Source organism: Vanacampus margaritifer, chromosome 9 (genome assembly GCF_051991255.1).
Source record: "Vanacampus margaritifer isolate UIUO_Vmar chromosome 9, RoL_Vmar_1.0, whole genome shotgun sequence".
NCBI lineage: Eukaryota > Metazoa > Chordata > Actinopteri > Syngnathiformes > Syngnathidae > Vanacampus > Vanacampus margaritifer.
The window spans coordinates 3,089,835-3,113,972 of NC_135440.1; the positions used below are offsets into that span (position 1 = coordinate 3,089,835).

At 37.9% G+C, this 24,138-nt stretch overlaps 1 protein-coding gene and 1 long non-coding RNA gene across 3 annotated transcripts in view; one reads left to right on the plus strand and one right to left on the minus strand.

The window, feature by feature from the left end:
- The window catches only part of LOC144057714 (CUB and sushi domain-containing protein 3-like), a 566,138-nt gene that overhangs the window by 300,931 nt on the left and 241,069 nt on the right, over positions 1–24,138 (minus strand). For both annotated transcript variants that reach the window (XM_077575584.1, XM_077575583.1), the window contains exons 20-23: positions 19,567–19,782; positions 16,792–16,980; positions 12,282–12,451; positions 8,508–8,664 (exon numbers count right to left, since the gene is read on the minus strand). In XM_077575584.1, the coding sequence (XP_077431710.1) occupies positions 8,508–8,664; positions 12,282–12,451; positions 16,792–16,980; positions 19,567–19,782 (732 nt within the window). The remainder of the gene's footprint in view (positions 1–8,507; positions 8,665–12,281; positions 12,452–16,791; positions 16,981–19,566; positions 19,783–24,138) is intronic.
- Positions 9,423–23,944, plus strand: LOC144057716 (uncharacterized). The gene is made up of 3 exons (XR_013295311.1): positions 9,423–9,485; positions 12,271–12,346; positions 20,406–23,944. It is a non-coding gene; the product is annotated as an uncharacterized LOC144057716 (long non-coding RNA).

Below are 24,138 nucleotides of genomic sequence, written 5' to 3' on the forward strand. Positions count from 1 at the left end.
CTATATAAATAAACCTGACTTGACGCGTATATTTTACAAGATAAGAGAACACAGAGAGAGAGATCTTCACTGATGATTATCTCATTCACTCCCAGCCATTTTCACTGAAGCAACCCCCTTTGCTCCCGGCTGTTTTACTGGATTTTGACTGATTTTGCTAGGCCCACACAATATTGTGTTCTATTGCTATAAAAACATTGAACCTACCAAAAGACAGATTAGAGTCTCTTCTTTCATCAGGAAAAAAAAGTATATTTGTATCGGTACCCATTTTGCATCAATTAGCATTAGAAAATAGATAAGTTGATGTAGGCGATTACAATCTACTAAAGTAATAGGGGAATATATGGATGACTTTGGCCTCGTCGACAGCTGGAGACTTAAAAACCCAAATAAGAAGGAATTTACCTTCTTTTCCGCTGTGCACCGGTCTTTTTCAAGAATTGATTATTTTCTTACAAATAACTCTATTGCTGATAAAACTGTAACAAAAATACATCCTATTAAATACATCCTATTATTATTAGCGACCATGCACCATCTCACTGCTAAACGACGCAGAGTTTGACAAAATTATAAGAAAAGAGTGGGCAGACTTTTTGGAAATAAATGACTCTCCAGACCTATCGCCATCTCTTCTCTGGGAAACCGGGAAAGCAGTAATTAGAGGTAAAATAATATCATATTCATCTTATAAAAAGAAACAGGATCAAAAATCAGAAAAAGACTTGGAAGATAAAATTAAACAACTGACGGATGAGTATGCCATAAACCCAAATAACCAAATATGGACTGACTTACAAAATGCAGTTAGACGATATGCTAACTAAAAAGACAGAGTTTATAATACAACAATTGAGATACAACAACTTTGAATATAATAACAAATCAGGTAAATTTCTTGCAAACCAACTTCAACGCAATCGGGAAAAGTCTCTTATAACAGCTATTAAAGGGACAACTGGTGAATGCACACAATCACCAGAAGAAATTAATCACTTTTTTTATAACTATTATCGTAACCTATACTTAGAAACTAACAAGCCTAACCCTGAGCATATTGAGGCATTCCTCAGTAGCTTAAAGATACCTCAGTTAACTACTGAATATAAAGACATGTTAGATGTGCCACTTACTATAAACGAGTTGTACAGTGCTCTAGATAGTATGCCTAATGGCAAAGCACCTGGCCCGGATGGTTTTCCGGCTATATTTTTTAAGCACTTCTGGTTAATGCTTGCTCCACTATTCTTAAGAGTATCCATCCATCCATCCATTTTCTTGAACGCTTTTCCTCACAAGGGTCGCGGGGGTGCTGGAGCCTATCCCAGCTGGCTTCGGGCAGTAGGCGGGGTACACCCTGAACTGGTTGCCAGCCAATCGCAGGGCACACAGAGACGAACAACCATACTCACAATCACACCTATGGACAATTTGGAGTGTTCAATTAACCTGCCATGCATGTCTTTGGAATGTGGGAGGAAACCGGAGTACCCGGTGAAAACCCACGCAAGCACGGGGAGAACATGCAAACTCCACCCAGGAAGGCCGAAGCCCGGACTCGATCTCACATCCTCTGCACTGGGAGGCGGACGTGCTAACCAGTCAGCCACCGTGCTGCCCATTCTTAAGAGTAGTAACAGAAATTAAAACTAAGGATTGCATACGCCCACACATGAATACAGCAGCAATTAAACTTTTATTAAAGCCAGAAAAAGACCCCACCCTTCCATCAAGTTACCGTCCGATTTCACTAATTAACACTGATATTAAAATTATCACTAAGGCTTTTACATCTAGACTAGAAACAGTAATCTTGACAATCATTCATAGCGACCAAACAGGCTTTATTAAAGATCGTCACTCTACTAATAATATTAGGAGACTCTTTAACCTTATTAGCATGTCACAGCGGCATGATAAAAAGGCAGTTATTATATCATTGGATGCAGAAAAAGCTTTCGACAAAGTTAACTGGTCCTTCCTCTTTGCTGTTTTAAATAAATTTGGCTTTGGGAAATCATTTATCCACTGGGTATCAGTATTATATGATTCTCCTAAAGCTACAGTTACTACTAATGGGATTATATCTCAGAGCTTTACTTTACAGAGAGGCACAAGACAGGGATGCCCACTATCCCCTTTATTATTTGCAATATTTATTGAGCCACTTGCATTAGCCATACACCAGGAAAGAAGGATTCAAGGAATTCACTCTGGGGTAACAGAACATAAAATTAATCTATATGCCGATGACATCTTACTTTATTTAGAAAAGCCGGCTACTTCGTTAGGGGAAGTATTTAACTTAATAACTAAATTCTCACAGTTATCAGATTATTCTATTAACTGGACAAAATCAACACTTCTACCTATTACAGAAAATTCATAGAACCCTGCAAGCCAGGACCCACACTACTCATTTCCTATAGGTAATTTAAAATACTTAGGCATAAAAATCTCACCTAAATTAACTGATTTAATTCATTTAAACTTTTCTCCACTTCTGGATAACATTTATAGTGACTTGGAGCGCTGGAATAATCTTCCTATTTCTCTAATAGGACGAATAGCCACCATTAAAATGAAAGTTTTACCCCAAATAAACTATTTTTTCTCAATGATTCCATTTAAACCTACGGCTAAATGGTTCCAGTTGTTGGACTCAGCCGTTACAAAATTTTACTGGAATAAAAAAAAAGCAAAGATTAGTCTATCTTCAGAAAAGTAAATTCAAAGGTGGTCTAGAGGCACCAAATTTTATGTACTACTATATAGCTAACCAGCTACAATATATCATTCTATGGGCACAACCCAACAGAGACACTAACTGTTGGCTGGAACTAGAACAGAAGGATTGTAATAACCTCAGACTTCGAGATTTACTCTTTATTACAACATCGATTAAGCGACATAATTGTTTTAAAAACCCAATGATTTCCGCCACCCTGACTGCCTGGTGGAAGGCACTAGAATTGACAAAAGCCCAAGTGGAGCCCTGTGGGCTTTCTCCCCTATGGCATAACCCCGACTTTCAACTTAACAACCAACGGCTTTATTTAGGTGTGTGGGAGCAGAAAGGAATTACACATCTCCACCATATCTTCTCAGATAATATGTTTATATCATATACATCCTTGCTCCAAAAATACAATATAAAAAACGGAAATTTTTTACATTATCTACAAGTTAAAAATATGATACAGAAAAAAATTCCAACACTTCGGGGTACGCTCCAACCGCCTGTTTTAGCTAAATATATTAACAAGCTTTCTACGACAACAACAAAAAAACTTTCAAAAATATATAAGTTACTTTTATATACTGATAAAATGTCTTTACCCATCTCGAAATGGGAGACAGACTTGTCTATAGCACCGGGATCTGACTTTTGGATTCAAGTTTGTGAAAACGCATTTAAAATGACAAAACACACAAATTTACAACTTATTCAATATAAAATTATTCATAGAACATACATTACTCAATATATGATGAAGAAAATGGGACTCTCAGACTCCGACATTTGTCTCCAATGTTTACAAAACACTACAGACACTTATGTTCATGCTTTATGGTTATGTACTCCGGTTATGTATTTCTGGAATAAAGTCTTAGAAAAACTTTCCGCTATTTTGGACTGTAGGATACCTTTATCTCCAAACTTGTGTTTGCTAGGTGACCTAACAACAACTGACTTACCACATAAACAATTTCAATCTACACTTGTAGCCCTTACTATCGCAAAAAAAACAATTCTTGTTAACTGGAAAAATAAACAAACTCTGAATATCGACCTATAGTCTAACCTCCTCCTAAATCACATTTTAATGGAAAAAATATCTGCCTCAAATAAAAACCAAATATCAAAATTTATAGAAACATGGTCTACGTATATAGAATTTTTTAACCTAATTCTGGTTACTTAATTCTGTCTGTTAGCGAGAGCCACTATATCGTGATAACTTACATTGATGTTTCTGCATTTGGCAATTTATTATTATATTATATTATTATACTATGGGATTTTTTTTAATGGGCTTTATGTGAACTGATGAATACACACACGCACGCACACACACATGCACATACACATACTCACCCACATACAAAAAATAATAATAATAATTATATATATATATATATATATATATATATATATATATATATATATATATATATATATATATATATATATATATATATATGTGTGTGTGTGTATATATACTGTATATATGTATATATATTTAAAAAAATAAAAAATAAAATAAAAATAAACTTTTTTTATTTATTTATTTTTTTAAAAAAGGAGAGCAATGATGATGTCAAATCGAATGAACAATACTGAGCTCTCCTTAAGAAAAAAAAAGAAGAAAAAAAAGAAAAGAAAATAGATAAGTTTCATCATTATTCACAAACCTGGTTAAAACACTGGGGGAAAGAGCTTGTTGCACCATGGCCCTGGTGTATCTCTTATACTCTGCTGCCACCTGCTGGCCGTTTTTTTTTTGTTATAACTACCATTGCTTTAAGCGACCTCTTCAGGTCAGAGGCTGCATTAAAGCCTTCTGTTTGCTCTAACATGAAAAACATAAACATATACAGGGTTTTTCCTGGCTCAAATTGAGGCAGAGGTGTACCATTCTGACTACGATGGGTGGCTACCGATACCAGGTTTTGGTGCCAATATCTTTCTGTCTTATTTTAAGGTATCGGTACTCGCGGCGGTGTCCAATACCATTATCGGCCATTTCTGAGGGACAACGTGGGACACTCCTCAGCAATGTGGCAGCCCCTCCCCATGGGCAGACTCGCTGATGGTGGTTTACCGATTTCTAGCACATATATCAGGGCTGCAGACTAAAAAAAACTGTTTGCAAGGAGCGCGGTAACCCCTAACTTAAAATTTTAGGCGCACAGGAAGAAAATTTAGAGGTGCACATGTAAATTGACTTGCAAAGTAAATACCGGTATTCACATTTCACAGCATTTTCATTATATTACTGATAAATACTACAATGTTCTTTATTTATATTTTTTGTACAAGTGTCTACACCACATCATACACCCTAAATACACATTTACATCTCTAATACTAAAAATGAAGAAGGCGAGAGGGGGCAGAAGGCGAGAGGGACTGTGATCGCGAGATGCTGTGACTATCGCGAGACCTGCAGTGAGACCGGGAATACCCAATCTGGCGGCGCCCTGCTGCTAAAATAGAACTAGCTCTATTTTGCTAAACCAAATCTGAATTTAACCACCAGACTCTCTTTCATACGGCCGATTTGGAAGACCACCCAGCGTGGAGGACCTCGAACGTTTCATCGACGGATAGTTTTACAGCCGCGCGATGGAGGATCCTTCCTACGAGAAACCCTCCAAGAAGTGAAAAAATGACTCATCGACGGACACGGATGATCTAGCTACTACAGACGTTTCGGTCAGTATGCTGGAGTCCATAAACAAAAAACTAGATGTCCTCTGCCTGATCCGCGTGGACGTCAAGGAATTAAGGGTGCGTTTGGAATTTCGTCGGCCAACAGGTACTGTAAGTGACCTCCAAGGAGATAATGCCGAGTTACGCTCTTCACTCGTGGCTGTTTCAGCCAAGTTGGAGACGATTAAAAAGGAGAATAAAACGCTAAAAGCAACAGTTCTGGATGTCCAATCCCGTAGCATGCGGGAGAATTTAATATTCTCAGGCATATCCGAGAACACCTCTGACAATCCAGAGGCCGAGATAAAAAAAAAAATATGACAACATCGTTAAAAGTTCCTCAGGAGACGGTAAATAATATCTCTTTTCACCGTGTACATCGGCTTGGAGCCCGTAAGGGCAACAAAACCCTGTCTTATTATTGCTAAGTTTGAGCATTTTAAACAAAAATAATTTGTTAAAAGTAAAGGACGGGAGCTTAAAGGGACCTCTTTCGGGATGAATGACCAATTCCCGAGAGAGATTAATGAGCGGCGAAAGGTACCGTTTCCCATAATGAGACAAAATAGGCAGGAGGGTAAACGGACTACGCTGGTCGTTGATAAGCTATACATCGATGGCCAACTATTCCGGAACCCTAACTCCACTCCCTGGCTGTTCTAATTGGCATTGGTGGAACTGAACTTTGTTAGATTATTAGATGTATACATATATATGTGGTTATAAAAGCTAAAATATGAATACTTATGTATAGGCTATATTACAAATATGATATTAATACATAAATATATCTAAAATAGCGGCACGTGGATGCCTGGTTAGCACGTCCGCCTCCCAGTGCAGAGAACATGAGATCGAGTCCGGGCTTCGGCCTTCCTGGGTGGAGTTTGAACCCTAATGAAAATATGTTTTCGTGACCATGACAATATTTAAAATATAACGTTTATGTTTTTATAAATGAGTTATGTGGCAGCCGTGGTTCAGGGGTAGAGCCAGTCATCCAGTAACCGCAAGCTCCACTGTTCGAGTTCCGTTCTCCCCAAGTCATGTGACGTTGTGTCCTTGGGGAAGACACTTCACACACATTGCCTCTAGTGCCACTCACAGTGGTGTATGGATGGTGTGAATGTTTGGTGGTTGTCCAAAGGGCTGTAGAAGCACACTGGTAGACACACTTCCGTCAGTCTGCCCCAGGGCAGCTGTGGCTATGTACGTAGTTTACTGCCACCGAGTATGAATGTGTATCCACTTAAAGTGTCCAAAAATGCCTCATCTAGTCGTGAGTACATTTTGTGCAAACCACTTAGTTAATGACTTATTGGGCATTCCATGTTTAGCGTTCGGCCCTGGCAGATGCAAGAGCCTTTGTTCTCTTTGTCATGTTATTGTTAGCCTAGATGATTGCATCACCTTCAGTTGAAGCTTTGTTTTACAAATAAATGTCAACATTTTTATTTGTGTCTGCGTTTTTGGGATACAACTCCTGAACATAACAGAGAGCTTGTTTGTGTAGACAATTTTTAATATAAGAATATGCTTCTGCAATAAAAATATATTTTATTTTAAGGCTTTTAACATCTAAACCAGGGGTGCCAATAATTCTGAAGGGCATTTTCCCCTGGACTGGACATATGGTAGATTAAGACAAACAACACTATTCACAACACAATCTTCAATTAACCTAACATATAAGTTTTTAGAATGTGTTAGGAAGTTGTGGTACCCACACACGCACAAGGGAGAAAAGGCAAATTCCACATTGGAAGGCCAGGGCTGAATTTGCAACCACTGACCCCACAGATATTTGAGACTTCTACTTGCACAACATGCTATCAGATATAAAAGCCAAACAAATACAAACAATGTTGTAGCAAGTCCTTGAACTTGACCATGGCCTCAATATGCATTGCATATTTTAAGGTACAAAACTGACGTACTGTCCTGAAGTGCTGTTGCTGCATGCCTCATTTAAACTCAGCAAGCAATGCTAATTTACAGCCTTGCTTCACCGTTCGGTCTTTGCCCATGCCAGATATTATGGTAGTATTACCAGATATTATGGTAGTATTACAAGTGTCATGCCCAGTATAAAGCAGAAGCAGTGATGTCTCACATTTAGAAAATTACATCTGCACTTTTGGTAGAAGTGTCAGGAAAACATGAACCCAGATTTCATGTTCAGAGCAGGATTTAAACTTGCCATATTAGCACCCTCTTTTCATATATCAGTCAATTCTCTCCTCATTCAAAAGAGCCATTCGTTCTGTTCGAAAAGACTGCACTTGAGAAAGCCAAAGGGTGAACGCTTTTATGCTGCTACTTAACTTGTTGACTCCAACAGAAAAATCTGATTTAAAAACTTCAATATACAGTACATGATAAAGACCATGCTAAGTGAGTTCAGAGATGTGTTTCTCAATATATTATACATGTTTGAAGATAATTACTTAAAACATGAAAAAAGACTGAGAGCTATATATTACACACTTGTGGAGATAATATTTTCACCATTTTAGTTTTATGGAATTTTTGGGCATGGCTAAAACAGAGATAAAAAAGGATGAAACGGGTTGGTCATATTGTGTGTGATCTCCACTGATAATATCAGCACTGAGTACCACACAGATTAAGATTCTGTCCCACCATCCACCTTGAAACAAATTATTCAGTTACAGAAATCTTGTGTGATCACACATGATTTCTCAAAAATCGAGGACCGAGTTTATCACAATACCCTGCACACCAAAATGTCATTCCAAACCATTTAAACAATAATTCACCTGGAGTATAAGGAACATTTTGGCAGGTACAGTATGAGTTTAATTGCTCGGATAAAGAGCAAAGGAAGTTTAGATAGTAGACTCTATTAATGGTTGAGACGGGGGGAAGTTTAACACTTGGCTTTTGGAATGCACCATGCTTTGTAAAAATTCTTAATTGTTAAAGACACAGCAAAGAAGGTTGAGAGTCAATGAATTGTTTGTTCTCCATGAAGGTATACCTACCATTCAACCACTGGGCTAAGCTTTTGTACCACATTAATCTAAGAAGATGAACAGTAACTTACTATGGTATTTGAGGCGAAAACCTGCTGCTATACCATCCTGGTCAGAGTAGAACTCCAACCACATATAATTGGAAGTGCTGGTGAGTGACAGACCTTGCATGGATGTGCCTGTGTATGTGCTGAGGAGTGGAGTTGCACCATCTTTACCATCATACACCTGGTCAGAGGAAACAAACACATGACACGATTAGTGGAAGCCTTTGGCATTGTATATACTGTACTTCACTTTATGTGGCATTTGAACAGTAAATCTTATGTGAAAATTCAATTCAGGAGACCATACCTCATCTTATATGATACTGCTAATTAGGGATGGGCGAGAACCGGGCCAATACCAGGACACATTTCACGGTAACAGTACCTGCGACGGATATCGATACTGGTATTGAGCTCCACTTTTGTGGCCGTTTTTTGGTCAGGAACTAAAGGCTGAAATGGTTATTTTGCATTTAGTGACCGCCACAGGGGGCTCCAGTAAGAGAGCACAAGTCTTTAGTTGTACTCAACAATTTAATTAGCTCTGAAGTGCAGATATTACTTTGTATATAGTACATCATCATTGACTACTGCACTGCTATGAGATGAATGACAAACGGAGAACGTGAAAAAAGGAAATGTAAATACAGAGCAGCCTTCCCAATTAAAAGCATGGATTTCAAAACAAGATATTATTAAAAATCACACACTAAACAGCTTGAGGAATTCTTAACATGGTAGATATTACTAAATTACTTGAAACACTATTGTAATGATGGTTTGGCCCTGTTATTATTATTTTGGGTTAATTAATAGCATGTTGTAAGAAAGTTAAGATGTATTGTTTTGGTCCTATTCCTTTACCTTTAAGAAGGTGCTGCCCCTTTAAGAGAGAGAGAGACAGTATACACTTCCTGCTAATGTGAAAAAGGAGTCATAGAACAAACGAAAACATTGTTGTCGAGTTGTGTCTGATACTTAAGTCTATAGAAGGCATTCCCTGTAAGTATTTTCCATATAGGTAATGGTAAATTGATGTAAAGCTGATGTGCACTATTTACATTGTCAAATGCTCCGTCATGTTTGTTTGCACATATTAGTAGTGATTAGCATAACATGATTGATTTGTGTGCATTTTAATTACTTGTTTATTCTGTATTTGTTGCTACAGTTTCACACCTGCCATATAAAGATAGTTTCTGAACTTATTGTGTGTTTAACTACCTGGATAGAAGAAAGGTTCTGTGAGGCCAGTCAATTTGAATTGAATTATTTGCACTTTACTGTATTCCTTAAAAATAAGTTGTACAACCATATATTTTAATTGGGACTTTTTTTTCCTGGGCACTGGATTAATAGTTTCATTTTATTTATCAATTTTTTAAATTCATTTTATTGTGTGTTCTTTGCAAATGACTTTTATGAACAAATTGAAAAACTATAATTGCCATTAATTTCAAGCAATTTTAAGGTAATTTGCTATAATTGGGATATATAGGTCTAAAAAAATGTATCTGTCATTGTTTTTTGGGAAATTTTATGGATCATAAGTACTCATGGTATCGACACTTGGCATTGGTGAGTACTGAAGAGTTGAGTATCGGTATTGGTCTAAAAAAAAGTGCTATCAAGTATCCCTACTGCTAATTATTGAGGGAAATGTTCTAATTCAGATGGTAAAATGCATAGTATCAGACTAATGCAGTACACAATTTTAGGTCACAAGCAGTGAACGATGTAGGAAACATTTGCAATTTAATACAGGGTGACGCAAAAAATAAAACGGGAACTTTTTAACAATCCAATAAAACCAAGAGTGATGGAAAAAAATATTTTATTCACAGTAATTGAAACCTTAAAATATGCCATTTAAAGCCCCTCTAAATAACTTTTCAACCTTCAATTCATCATCTTCATAATTCTCCAGATGAAACATTGACTTACAGCTAGATTAATGAAACCTTTGTCATGATCTGAGCAGGTCTGAGGATAAAGTAGAATTTCTGACTGGGTTGTTCAACAGGATCTTAGATAGTGAGAAGATGCCTGAGGAATGGAGAAGTGTGCTGGTGCCCATTTTTAAGAACAAGGGAGACGTGCAGAGTTGTGGCAACTACAGAGGAATAAAGCTGATGAGCCACACAATGAAGCTATGGGAAAGAGTAGTTGAAGCTAGAGTGAAGGCAGAAGTGAACATTTGTGAGCAGCAGTATGGTTTCATGCCAAAAAAGAGTAACACAGATGCAGTATTTGCTTTAAGGATGTCGATAGAGAAGTAGAGAAAAGGTCAGAGGGAGCTGCATTGTGTCTTTGTAGATCTGGAGAACGCTTACGACAGGGTGCCGAGAGAGGAACTGTGGTTTGGTAGGAGGAAGTCTGAAATGGCAGAGACGTATGTTAAAGTGGTGCAGGACATGTATGAGGACTGTAAGACAGTGGTGAGGTGTGCTGTAGGTGTGACGGAGGAGTTCAAAGTGGAAGTGGGACTACATCAGGGATCAGCTATGAGCCCCTTCTTGTTTGCTATGGTAATGGACAGGATGACAGACGAGGTTAGACAGGAATCTCCATGGACTATGATGTTTGCTGATGACATTGTGATCTGTAGTGAGAGCAGGGAACAGGTGGAGGAGAAGCTAGAGGTGTGGAAGTTTGCCCTGGAAAGGAGAGGAATGAAGGTAAGCCGTAGCAAGACGGAGTATCTGTGTGTGAATGGGAGGGACCCAAGTGGAAGAGTGAGGTTATAGGGAAAAGAGACCAAGAAGGTGGAGGAGTTTAAGTATTATGGGTCAACAGTCCAGAGCAATGGAAAGTGTGGAAAATAAGTGAAGAAGCGTGTACAGGCAGGCTGGAACGGGTGGAGAAAAGTGTCAGATGTGATGTGTGATAGAAAAGTTTCAGCTGAAATGAAATGTTTATAAAACTGTGGCGAGACCAGCTGTGTTGTTTGGTCTGGAGACAGTGCCACTGAGGAAAAGACAGGAGGCAGAGCTTGAGGTGGCAGGGATTAAGATGTTGAGGTTCTCTTTGGGAGTGACCAGGATGGATAGAATCAGGAATGAGTACATCAGATGGACAGCGCGTTAGAGGCTTTGGAGATAAAGTCAGAGAGGCCAGACTGAGATGGTTTGGATATGTCCAGAGGAGAGATAGTGAGTATATTGGCAGTAGGATGCTGAGTTTCCAAATGCCAGGCAGGAGGTCTAGAGGAAGACCAAAGAGGAGGTTTATGGATGTAGTTAAAGAGGACATGAAGGTAGTTGGTGTGAGTGCAGAGGATGCAGAGGACAGGGTTAGATGGAGGCAACTGATTCGCTGTGGCGACCCCTGAAGGGAAAAGCCGAAAGGAAATGAAGAAGATTATGTGTATATTATTATTATATGTATGACAAAGATATATATATATATAAGATATATATATATATATATTTTTTTTTTTTGCTAGTGTTGGGTAGCAATCTAAAATAACATTTTCATAAATGAACAAGAAAGAAATGTAATCGACACAAGTGCATGACGAGAGACAAAGACAGGGATGACATGCACTACTGATCACACTATTAGACATCTGCACTACAAAGAGCTCCAGCTGAGATGGAGGGTTATTTGATTTGATCCATCTAGTCATGCTACAACTTCTAAGGCAAAGTAATTCTGCAAAGAACCTTTCGCTTTGCACAAAATTCCTTTTCCCATTTCCTATCAATAAAAAGCTCCACAACTGTGTCATTCACTTTGAAAATGACATAGATCAGATAAGGTTTTTTTTCTGTGTTTGTCGAAACAGAGCAGCCATACCTTGAGGATGTCACCTTGTGCAAGTTGAAAGCTGCTGGCGGTGATGTTGATGCCTTTGCCTCTTTGTACGTGAATACTGTACACACATTCGTGGCTGTTGTCATATGGCAATGGATAGTTTGGCGACAAAAGATCACCCTCATTTTTGGAGACTGTTGATCCACACTCGGCTAGAGAAAAACAAACACATAATTACATCAAAAATAGAAGTCCGGTAACTTAAAGGGATACTTGACTCATTGAACCTTTTTCAACAGTAAGAAGATAATATTTTGTATATAATAAATGTGATAACCTTATTATTTTTCATGAACAATTAATACCTTTAAAAACACATTTTACCACTTGGTAATGACCAATCATGGCTCAGTTTGCTGACTAAACCCAGAAAACAGGTGAACCCTGAGTGGTCATTACCTATTTCCACGGCACACATGATGCCATCTTCAGTCGACAGCAAGGGGAAAAATGTGTTTTTAAAAGTATTAATTGTACATGAAAAATAATGAATTTATCAAATTAATTCTGGACAAAATATTGTCTTCTTACTGATGAAAATGGCTCAATGTGTCAAGTATTCTACTCACTCACTGCCAGCCATTTTAGCAAATTTCAATATTTTCAATACCCACATACTATCCACATATTGTGTTCAATAATTATATATACAGTATACAGAAAACAAATCTGCCAAATGACAGAATTGTAGGGATATATTGAGATATTGCAATATTAAAATTGCCATAACATCGTTGCTGCAATATTAATAGCACCACATTGGTTAAAACTGTTTGTTTTCTGTGCAGTTCGAGGTTAAATTTTTTTACGTATATTTTGACCATGTACGTATAATGCTACATTCACACCAACAGCCGGGGAGGCGTTTCCGGCGGCACAATAGCATTGTGGTCAATGTACTTCGCGCGAAACTGTGCTTAAGGGAGAGGGGCGACGTGCAGGACGCGTTTGAAATGGTGGGAGGTGGTGCGGCGAGGTTAAAATATGCACTTTCGGCTTGAAAATTTTGAACTTTCTTTGCGCTTTGCCTCGCAGCAGCCAATCGGCTTCGAGTACGGGCCACGTCACACATAACATCCTGTCTGTGGTCACACGGAGCCCAACAACATGGCCAGCCGGGACCAAATTGTGAACAAGGAAATAGCATACTGGATGCTGGTAAGTGTATTACTTGTTGGACCGAGGTAGCAATAGTGTTTAGCATGCATTAGCTAAAGCTATTTAGCGCTACCACCGGCCGCTGGATTAAGCGGAAGTAAAAATGTACCTAACAAAAAAAAGGCACTGCTGGAGACAATAGAGCCCCGGCAGTAGTAGTTGTTCACCAAGCAACATGCCTCCTCCTCTCCATTGTGCGGGAATGAGCAGCATTAGTTTTTAAAAAATCTATGTGGTGAAACGCTGACGAGCGAAGGATGCATTCCAGAACACCTCCCCCGCTGTTGGTGTGAATGAAGCATAAGAGCCCCTGTTAATCAACAGATGAAGGGGAACATGCCAGCAGCAGCCGAACACATTCACGCATTGTCAACCACATAAACCATGATGCTTTGCGCCACTGAGACAATAGGATCAAATGACAATAAAGCTACGTTCACACTGCAGGGCGAAATGCCCAATTCGGATTTTTTGTTAAATCCGATCTTTTTATGTACCGTTCACATTACAAAAACAAATGTGACATTTAACGTGAATGCAACACACCCGTGATGCGACTCGCATGCGAAAAGAGCACACGTCGAGTGACGTACACCCAAAACAACAACGTCACATTGTGATGTTCACATAAGTAAATATTGTCCTGACTCGCAACGTTTTACCACCAGCCAAGCTACTCAGGCAAGCGACTTTTAGCAGTGTCATATGCAAATTTAACTGTGCCAACGCACGCTACATATTGGTGGACTAGTGGACTCGTTTCGCGTACTTGTTAGGAGTTCAATTAATTTGTCTTGTCTGCATACATTATGCAAATTCATGCCCACACTCCTGGTTGGTGGACTGTTTTCACGCTCGTTCCTGGTTGGCTGCTGTCATCGGCTTCCATGTGCTGTTTACAAACAGCAACATAAATCCGTCTGACTTATTTTTTCATCTAATGTCGCCAGAGTAGTGAGGTTGGAAGAGGTAATTTGGGGGAAATGACTCCTCGACCTCATCTTTTCATTAAGAAGTCTACCAAAAATTACATTGCGTCATCACCATTCGTGATGAACCGTCTGCATGGCTGAATTTCTACTATTGCCACACATGTCAACTTTATGCTTCATGTTTCAAGTGTGATTAAATTAAAGACAAATAAAAAATTAACACTGTTAATCAAAACAGCTTTGTATATATTCACAGACGTGTCAGTAGTCTCCCTTTCAAGCACTCTCTCCTGCCTGCGCAGAGCGCATATTAGGCTTTTGATGACGTATGAATCAAATGTGTGCGATGAGCATTCACAATGCAGACGCATTGCATACATATCCAATTTATAGCCACATACGAAAGAGGCCCAGGTCGGGTGTAAAAAAAATGGAATTGTACCGTTCACACAGCATGAACAAAAATCAGATACTGTACTGTAAAAAATCGGAAATGAGCTGCAGTGTGAACGCAGCCTAAGATGATTGGCCAACTCTATTTCTTTGTCACTGCTGTTATGTACAAAAACACAATAGTGTGCTTTTTTTTTTAACAATAAACAGTATTGTGCCCATTCTTTATTTCACTAATCTCCCCACAACATAATTATATATATTCTATCGTGAAGTTCATAGCGTGATAATATTGCATCGTGGTGTTTGGATTTCATTACATTTTTCGTTCTTGCCTTTTTCTGTTCTTTTAACAACAGTAGAAAAATGTAGGTTGCACAAAATGCAGCCATTTCTCCCATGGACTCTAAAACTGTGTTTTATGAATGATGTACAAATGTACTTTTTGCTACCGGACAGTTTGAATTTTCGCTTTGGGGATTAATAAAGTGAGTGAGTGAGTGAGTAAGTGAGTCTGTCTGTCTGTCTCGTATAAAATGGAGCAATTATGTCATCTACTGGTTGTTATGCATCAGTAGTTTCTAAGTTTGAAATTTACAGTGGAGCAGAATCAGATTCTCGCCTACCTGTGCCCGTTGAAAATTGTTTTAATTGACAAGTATACTTGTCACTGGCAGCGACAGTATTCTAGGTAAGTAGTAAGCGCTGTACAGGTCAGTTACTTTTTGCAATAACGCATTGTACAATGGCCGTGGTATCTCTCGCTAAATGGAGTAACCAAAATACAGTTTCAAAACACATCTCAGAGTGAGTTGGACATCGCTACTACCAGGCAATCAGGAATTGTGCATGCCATTTAGGCATACACACTTCCATCCCCCGGCAACATCGTAATCTCTGGATGTCGAATATTTTCTCCGGCTGAATTTTGTTCCCAGTCTGTCTCTGGCTACTACAATACATCACATTTTGATAAACTTGTAATTCAACTGTCAATTAAAACTTTGCATTATTAATTATCTTTGTAATAACATTCATGTAATCTTTTGATTATGGTTACAATGATGTGGCATGGTTGCTACATATCTGATTCAAAGTGCTTAATTTGCTTTGTTGTTTTGGAGACTCATATGTGAGTGAATGTGAGTTGTGTTTCTCCTTGTGTTTGTTTTAGTAACATAGGAGGAATTATCACTGGGCACTGGCACATTGTGAAATGTTATTCTAATTTTTAAACCAATCATATAAAAACTTATTTCTTTCTTTCGGCTGAAATTGTTTGATGTCAATGCAAATGAGTGAATAATTACTTTGATAACTTAACCATTCTGATTGAAGACTTGGGAAGGAAAGTAATCAAAAATTTATGGGAATCTTCATTTTTGCTATTTTCAAACCAAGCAGCAAATGTCAACTGTGTCCTTCAATAAAACATGAATATTTCAAAGTATGAAGCCAATTAAACAAGGAAAAAAAGGAAGAAGCCCTCCACTGATATTTCCGATTGTTTACAGCACAGACATGTAAAATGTATAAGTTCATTGCACTCTCAGCACTTAACTGGGGAGCCAAGAATCAGATTTTGCCATCGCATTTCACGCAAAATAATTCAGGGCGTGATGAGACAGCAAATGACAAAATGCCTTTGCTATGAAATGTGAGCGCTGTATCTCAAGAGTCAGCTATTATTGAGAGCCTATGTTGTGTGTGTGTGTGTGTGTGTGTGTGCGTGCGTGCGTGCGTGCGTGCGTGCGTGCGTGCGTGCGTGCGTGCGTGTGTGCGTGCGTGCGTGCGTGGGTGTATGGCTGAGGATGATGCTGATCTTTGAGACCTAATGTATTTTGTTTAATCGTATTACTGTTTTTACCAAGAGTACCTCAAAATCTACCAAATAAGATAAAATATTTCTGTCAAATCTATAACATGCTAATACTGGCAAAGAGTGGAGACACAGCAATGCACTGTACAAAATTGGGACAACAGGAGAGGAAACAATAAATGCAACGTACCCACACACCTTGGCAGAGGGGCACTCCACATACGGCGACCACCTCCCAGGCATACAATCTCGTTTGCCCCCTGCAGTCGATAACCAGTGTTGCAATGGAACAATACGGTGTCGCCAATGCCAAACCTTGAGCCTGCATGCCAGCCAAAGTGAGGTGTCCCAGGGTCCTGGCAGGGCTCAAGGTCATACTCTGGAAATCATGACATTCCAAATTCATTTGTAACAAATTGAATGTTCTAATGTTATCATTTATTGTGTTTCTATTAGTAGCGCTGGCTGTAGGCTGTGCAATTAATCACAATTCAATTACAATTTCAATTATTACACTCCACATTCACAAAATCAGCATAATCGTAAAAAAAGATCATTAACACAAATTTGGAGTTGAGTTTACATTTATATACTTGCACCTTTTTTAATTTTAAATAACAAATTTTAATTAAAATAATTGTATTTGTCTAAATATGTTTTACGTTTAAACTAGAAGTGTCAAAATTAGTGTTAATTTTGAGTTAATAAAAAAAATAAAATTAATGCCACAATTTTTTTTTTCAATGGACAATTAATATTTCGAAAGCCTGTACTAGGGGAATTCCAGTTACAACGGAGCAGACACGTCCACGTCAAAATTTAGCAGAATCAAGTTATGTCATGTTAAAGATTTAGCTCTTAATATGAAAAGAAAAATGCACTGTGCTCCACCAATGTCTTACAAATGCAATTATGCCATCTAGTGGCAGTAAAATGACCTCAACACAAATCTTATCACACTCGGTTTTTTTTTTTTACAATACAGTACATCTTTATCCACTTTTATGTTAACAAGAGTATGATAACTTAGGAAAAAATTACATTAACATTAAGAACAGATATAAAATTTGCGATTAATAGTGAGTTAACTATTGAAGTCATGTGGTTAATTAAGATTAAAAGTTTTAATCACCTGACAGCCCTAGTTTAAACATGTTCTTGTTTTGTACCAAAAATAATCGTGATTTCATTATTACCAAAATAATCGTGATTAATATTTTTTCCCCATAATCGAGGAGCCCTGGTAGCACTTATGAACTTATCATCAGTGCCTGCTCCTCTGCAAGGACACCAACGTTTATTCTTTGTCTTTGTCAGTTAGAGGAGTATGTGGGAAAAACAAAACAAAACGCTATACTGTCTAGTCAATTTGATGATAACTGTAATTTGCTTAGCTTTGCCATTGGTTTTGATGCTGCTGCTAAAAAATAAAACATGACACTGGGTGGCTGCCTGACAACACACACACATTTTCAAAGGTCATGAAAGGTTAAAAATGAAATCTAACCAGACAATCTATAGATGCTAATTAGAGAGCATGTAAGGACAAATACTTGCACACAGGAATAAAGAACACACTCATTCTCAGAACCTACATTTCATGAATATTCATAACCGCATAAGATATTCACTTCAGTGAACAGCATGAAAACATTTACCCAGAATGTCCGTGATGCAGATCGTCTTATGCCCTTCTACTTTATTATATACAATAGTTTTTTCCTTTTCTCATATTCTCTCCATCATTTGTTCTTACTCTCCATCACCATCTGCCTCCCCATTTTACCCATGCATCTCCACCTCTCTGTAAATTCCTAGTCTTTGGCCTCCTCACATGTTTTTTTTTTCTTTTTTCATTCCTATCCCAACCCCAAGCCCCGCCCAACTCCTCAGTCCTGAGGACAGTGACCTACATGGTATGCTTTGATGATCATTCCCATCACAGCCACACAGTCTCTACCTGAGTGACCTTGTCGTTTCTTAATTATATCACTACGAGCACCGCAGCAAGAAGCACAGTCAAGCACCTCAAGTTACTTTAGACATGGTGTAGAGGGGCTTAGCATTTTGATCTTATCATTGTGGGAATGCCCACATATGTTTTTTGTGATTTTTATTCTCCACACTTTTTTGCCGTGTAACAACTCCCGGATAATATTTTATTTTATACTTTATGATTTACACCGTTTCAAATTTCAACTTGCTTTAAAAATTCACGCCTCCCGGAGAGTATATCGTCTGATTCCACATTACCTACAGTATTCGCAACAATTTAACGTTAAATATCAACTTTTCCCCATTCATTTATAATGGGACAGACATTGAAATTGATGGCACTTTTAAAAATAAATATGCCATTAGCCGGGAATTTAAACAAGTCAAGTTAGGTCAAAGCTTAGAGCAATTGCCTGCCACCATGGAGAACCTTGGTTCAAACCCCGCTTGGACCACATTTTAGTACATTTGATGGTTCAATACCAACTGACTATAGGATCAGGAAATTGATTATAATTTCTCTGAAATTATTAAACCCCACTTTAGATAGATTGCAGTTTAAGTTTTCTATTTATTCATTTGTCATTTAACACCAATTAAAAATTTGTAATTTTCACATAATTTATCTTTCAATTTACACACATTCAAATCTTAGCATTCAACTAATAGCATTCAACTTTTCAGCATCCCACACAATTTCTGCAGAAATTGTACTTTGCCTAGTTGAACGAGCTGTTGATTCGTTTCAGACCACCATTTACCATTTATATGAGCCTAACTCACTACACACATCAAATTTCAAGAATCTGCACTTGTATGTTTTGCCTTCCCAGTTTAAAACCTCACCCAGCTTGCTCTACATTCCGTATTCCACTGTGGGGCCAAAGTTTGCACAAACGTTCGCTGCACATTGGTAAGTATGAACCACCCTTCTGCCTCCTACAGACAGAATTCTCATATGTTCCCATACCTGAGAAAGAGATGTTGAATCCTTGAAGAGATATGGAAAAGTCTGAAATGAAGCGGAGCTGTGCTTTGAAGTTGCCATACAGGCCCGCGTTGACCAGAGCTGGCCTCTCTGAGCCAGTGAGTCGAGCCAGTGGCTGAACGAAGCTGCCATTTTCTGTTATCAGAAGATAGTCATGGTGATCCTCCAGGTGGAAGGAGTGGAAAGTAAATTGCACACCTTGAAAGACAAAATAATTTGCGTTATTTATATCAATAGGCAAATACAATTTATACATGTTCTAACTCATAATTGTGTGAATGCTGAAAGCATGTAGATAGATACATATTGCTTGACACAAGATAGATACATCTTGCTTGACACAAATGTTTTTTCAATTAATATTGTATTTTATTGCACTTTTTTGTCCTGCATCTACTTGCTCATTTTTCATCCGATTCAACTCCGTTCCAATTTCAACATCCTCCATCCATCCATCCATCCATTATCCAAGCAGCTTTTCCTCACGAGGGTCGGTAACATGCTGGAGCCTATCCCAGCTATCTTTGGGCAGTATAAGGTACATCTCAGTCTCTCGCCCCCCGTGTCCCTGTTGGACAAATTATTAGGTACTCCCCGGATTCAACAGGAAGTGAACCATAATTACCATTAATTCATTTACAGAAAATGATTCGAAAGGGGATCACGAGATGCTGTGACCATTGCGAGACCTACAGGGAGACCGGGAAACCCTAACATGGCGGCGCCCTGCTGCTAGAATAGAACTAGCTCTATTATGCTAAACTAATCTGAATTTAACCATCATATATCTTGTCTTTTCTCTTCTCTCTTTCATCCGGCAGATTTGAAATACCACCCAGCGTGGAGGACCTTGAACGCTTCATCGACGGATATTTTTACAGCTGCGCGATGGAGGATTCTTCCGTCGAGAAAACTTCGAAGAAACCTTCAAAAAAGAGGAAAAATTACTCAGCGACGGACACGGACGACCTCGCCACTACGGACGTTTCGGTCAGTTTGCTGGACCCCATAAATAAAAAACTTGACGTCCTCTCCCTAATCAGCGAGGACGTCAAAGAATTAAGGGTAAGTTTGGAATTCGTTAGCCAACAGGTAAGTGACCTCCAACGCGATAATGCCGAGTTACGCTCTTCTCTCGCGGCTTTTTCAGCCGAGTTGGAAACCATTAAAAAGGAGAATAAAACGCTAAAAGAAACTGTTCTGGATGTCCAATCCCGTAGCATGCAGGATAATTTAACGACGTCGTTAAAAATTCCTCAGGAGACGGTAAATAACATCTCTTTTCACCGGGTACATCGGCTTGGAGCCCGTAGGGGCAACAAACCCCGTCCTATTATCGCCAAGTTTGAGCATTTTAAACAGAAAGAATTTGTTAGAAGTAAAGGACGGGAGCTTAAAGGGACCTCATTTGGAATGAATGATCAATTCCCGAGAAAGATTAATGAGCGGCGAAAGGTACTGTTTCCTATAATGAAACAAAATAGGCAGGAGGGTAAACGGACTACGATGGTCGTTGATAAGCTATACATCGATGGGCAACTATTCTGGAACCCCAACTCCACTCCCTGGCTGTTCTAATTGGCATTGGTGGAACTAAACTTTGTTTGATTACTAGATGTATACATATACTGTATATGTGGTTATAAAACCTTAAATATGAATACTCATTATGTTTAGGCGATATTATAAATATATTATGAAATACATAACTATATCTAAAGTATATTTAAACAAAAAATCTCGCTTAGGTTACCAGTTATTGGTGTATTTTTATGTTTAATCCCCCGTTAACTTCCTTTACTTTTACCTCCCTACCTGTTTTTTCACTGTTATATTTACTTACTCGTCACCTCATATTTTACACAAATTATATAAACCACCTAACCACTTTGATTCTATCCTATAACATACTAATATTGACAAATGGCCTATGCAGATATATACACAGGACTGAGTCTATATTGTTTGTATGCATAAATTAGTTCTGGTTTCCTGGAATGTTTGTGGCGCTCGCTCAGAAGCAAAAAGAATAAAAACTTTAGACCATCTCTTAAAATTAAAAGCAGATATTTGCCTCCTACAAGAAACTCACCTACAAAAATCTGAAGAAAAATTACTTATTGATAAGAATTTTAGCCAAGCGTACTCTGCCCCTTATAACAGTAGACAAAGAGGAGTCTGTATACTCATACATAAGAATTTACTCTTTACTTTAAATAATACAATAACAGACCCAGAGGGCCAATACATTATTATTCAGGTGACTATATTTAATAAAATATATACACTTGGTAATTTATATGCCCCTAATAATGATGATCCGGCCTTTTTCCATGAATTTTTCTCTCAGCTGTTTGATTTAGCAGCGAACTCTACTATTATTATTGGAGGAGACTTTAACACAGTCTTAAATCCATTAATTGACCGTTCTAATAATACAACATGTAGGCGATTACAATCTACTAAAGTAATAGGAGAATATATGGATGACTTTGGCCTCGTCGACAGCTGGAGACTTAAAAACCCAAATAAGAAGGAATTTACCTTATTTTCCGCTGTGCACCGGTCTTTTTCAAGAATTGATTATTTTCTTACAAATAACTCTATTGCTGATAAAACTGTTACAAAAATACATCCTATTATTATTAGCGACCATGCACCAGTCTCCCTTTCCCTACAAGTTGATTATACCTTTAAACCACCACCGACATGGCGGTTTAACATCTCACTGCTAAACGACGCAGAGTTTGACAAAATTATAAGAAAAGAATGGACAGACTTTTTGGAAATAAATGACTCTCCAGACCTATCGCCATCTCTTCTCTGGGAAACTGGGAAAGCAGTAATTAGAGGTAAAATTATATCATATTCATCTTATAAAAAGAAACAGGATCAAAAATCAGAAAAAGACTTGGAAGATAAAATTAAACAACTGACAGATGAGTACGCAATAAACCCAAATAACCAAATATGGACTGACTTACAAAATACAAAAATACAGTTAGACGATATGCTAACTAAAAAGACAGAATTTATAATACAACAATTGAGATATAACAACTTTGAATATAATAACAAATCAGGTAAATTTCTTGCAAACCAACTTCAACGCAATCGGGAAAAGTCTCTTATAACGGCTATTAAAGGGACAACTGGTGAATGCACACAATCACCAGAAGAAATTAATCACATTTTTTTATAACTATTATCATAACCTATACTTAGAAACTAACAAGCCTAACCCTGAGCATATTGAGGCATTCCTCAGTAGCTTAAATATACCTCAGTTAACTACTGAATATAAAGACATGTTAGATGCGCCACTTACTATAAACGAGTTGTACAGTGCTCTAGATAGTATGCCTAATGGCAAAGCACCTGGCCCGGATGGTTATCCGGCTATATTTTTTAAGCACTTCTGGTTAATGCTTGCTCCACTATTCTTAAGAGTAGTAACAGAAATTAAAACTAAGGGTTACATACGCCCACACATGAATACAGCAGCAATTAAACTTTTATTAAAGCCAGAAAAAGACCCCACCCTTCCATCAAGTTACCGTCCGATTTCACTAATTAACACTGATATTAAAATTATCACTAAGGCTTTCACATCTAGACTAGAAACAGTAATCTCGACAATTATTCATAGCGACCAAACAGGCTTTATTAAAGATCGGCACTCTACTAATAATATTAGGAGACTCTTTAACCTTATTAGCATGTCACAGCGGCATGATAAAAAGGCAGTTATTATATCATTGGATGCAGAAAAAGCTTTCGACAAAGTTAACTGGTCCTTCCTCTTTGCTGTTTTAAATAAATTTGGCTTTGGGAAATCATTTATCCACTGGGTATCAGTATTACATGATTCTCCAAAAGCTACAGTTACTACTAATGGGATTATATCTCAGAGCTTTACTTTACAGAGAGGCACAAGACAGGGATGCCCACTATCCCCTTTATTATTTGCAATATTTATTGAGCCACTTGCATGAGCCATACACCAGGAAAGAAGGATTCAAGTAATTCACTCTGGGGTAACAGAACATAAAATTAATCTATATGCCGATGACATCTTACTTTATTTAGAAAAGCCGGCTACTTCGCTAGGAGAAGTATTTAACTTAATAACTAAATTCTCACAGTTATCAGATTATTCTATTAAATGGACAAAATCAACACTTCTACCTATTACAGAAAATTCATGGAACCCTGCAAGCCAGGACCTACACTACTCATTTCCTATAGGTAATTTAAAATACTTAGGCATAAAAATCTCACCTAAATTAACTGATTTAATTCATTTAAACTTTTCTCCACTTCTGGATAACATTTATAGTGACTTGGAGCGCTGGAATAATCTTCCTATTTCTCTAATAGGACGAATAGCCACCATTAAAATGAAAGTTTTACCCAAAATAAACAATTTTTTCTCAATGATTCCATTTAAACCTACGGCTAAATGGTTCCAGTTGTTGGACTCAGCCGTTACAAAATTTTACTGGAATAAAAAAAAAGCAAAGATTAGTCTATCTACTCTTCAGAAAAGTAAAT